The following is a 1,729-nucleotide window of genomic DNA, read 5'->3' on the forward strand; positions in this document are numbered from 1 at the left end:
ACGCTTCCTCGTTCTCTCATGCTTGCAGCAACAGCGGTAACTGGCAGCTATTCTGGCGGCTCACCGTACTGCCTGTGTTCATACATCATACATGCTCACGTACGCTTCTTCGTTCTCTCATGCTTGCAGCAACAGCGGTAACTGGCAGCTATTCGGCCAGCCGACCGTACTGTCGGTGCCGCGTGCGACCTGCACGTACGACGACCTCTACAACCTCGTACTCGAGAAGATGAGGTAGGTGGCGCCACCGCTCCATCGCGCGGCCTGCGGGGGGAGGGGCCTCAGGACTTCCCCGCGTTGCTCTGGTTGGACGCTCCCTGGAAGATTCGTGTCGACTCGAAAACACTCGCGCGTCTCGCGTTTCGAATTTTTGCCGATTAATCAATTCGGGGCTCATTGTCATCAACAGAGTTAGTAGACAAGTAGACCTTGATCGTGAAGTTAAGTTGATAGTAGTCGTAAAGTTTTTTCTTGTAGATCGTGGGCACAAACGTGGTGAAGTTATGTAGTATCTAGTATGCAGTATATAGAGGTCCAGTTCACGCTTGTACCTAATAAAAAATTGACATTAAGGCTAATGTTGAGACTAATTTTGTCTGCTGCGATGGAACCCCATGTTTATAATTCAATTAATAATATAATTCAATTCATTAATCTGCTAAATTGGCTAGTGTGTTAACGGTCACGTTGTGTCGTCATTAGCACATGGATGCGGCGCGGTAACGAGGTAACATGTGTAACGAGCGTGAAGCCACGATTAATGGCTTCATCATTGTCGTCGTCGTGGTTACAGGAGGTATGTGCGTCGGCCGCAGGACGACGATGAGTGGTGCAGCAACTCTGAAGACGAGCCGAACGGAGGTAAGGATGGCGACACCCAAGCACCTACAGATCATGGTCAGGGTCAGGGTCAGGGTTAGGGTTACGTTTAGCTTTAGGGTTCGTGTTTGGTCCTCATCATCTGCCGGCAATGCAAATCAAATAAGACATAAAATACGCCGACCCTTTATTGCCGTGTGACCTTTGACCTTGCCGTGACCTCTGACCTCGCCTTGACCTCCCGCAGAGATCGAGATGAACAGCGAGGAGGAAGGCGACGTTGCCGACGGCAACGAGATCGGACGCGGGCGGGCGGCGGCGAAGGCCGATCGCATCGTTGCCAACGGCGACGCGGACAACAACAAGCAGCAGAAGCGCATGTTCGAGTTCCGCATCATCAACTCGAACGGAAGCTCCGAGATCGGCCGTTTCCGCGACGACGGCAAGCCAATCAAGTTCCCAAGTGAGTGCGCGTCGGGGCGACGGGATGCTTCGGGCGGGTGGTTTTGTTAGTCGGCCTGCGTCTCTCCCGTACGCGTATATATATATATATAATTAATATATTACATATTATTTTTTTACATCTTGCCTCATATATCGGGGTTAATTTAATCCTCCGGGTTACCGGTAAAATATACATATATTGCCTCTGTTAAATTATGTTTAGGAGGTCCTTGATTTCCGATGCGTCTTCTACGCACGGCTTGCCACGTTTCCGTCAGCGAATTGACGGGGGCGGTGGTTGGCGGGGACAGCACGTGCAATATAACCAATCCAGTGCTGTTCATCTGTTATCCTTACCTCGTTTATCGTCGTATACCGTTATTGTTGTTTAAAAGATTGTTGTTGTTGTATTACATATTGCTGTGTGTTGTTTACAAGATTTGTTGTTGTTGTTTACAGATAGTGA

The 1,729-nt window shown here is 49.5% G+C and overlaps 1 protein-coding gene across 1 annotated transcript in view; it reads left to right on the forward strand.

Annotated features, from left to right (window-relative positions):
• LOC106818166 (ubiquitin carboxyl-terminal hydrolase 4-like) overlaps positions 1-1,729 on the forward strand; it is a 13,213-nt gene that overhangs the window by 6,976 nt on the left and 4,508 nt on the right. Inside the window, exons 11-14 of the mRNA XM_014822890.1 lie at positions 29-36; positions 130-234; positions 794-861; positions 1,067-1,286. Coding sequence (XP_014678376.1) covers positions 29-36; positions 130-234; positions 794-861; positions 1,067-1,286 — 401 coding nt within the window. The remainder of the gene's footprint in view (positions 1-28; positions 37-129; positions 235-793; positions 862-1,066; positions 1,287-1,729) is intronic.

Source organism: Priapulus caudatus, unplaced genomic scaffold (genome assembly GCF_000485595.1).
Source record: "Priapulus caudatus unplaced genomic scaffold, Priapulus_caudatus-5.0.1 Scaffold2069, whole genome shotgun sequence".
Classification (NCBI taxonomy): Eukaryota; Metazoa; Priapulida; class Priapulimorpha; order Priapulimorphida; family Priapulidae; genus Priapulus; species Priapulus caudatus.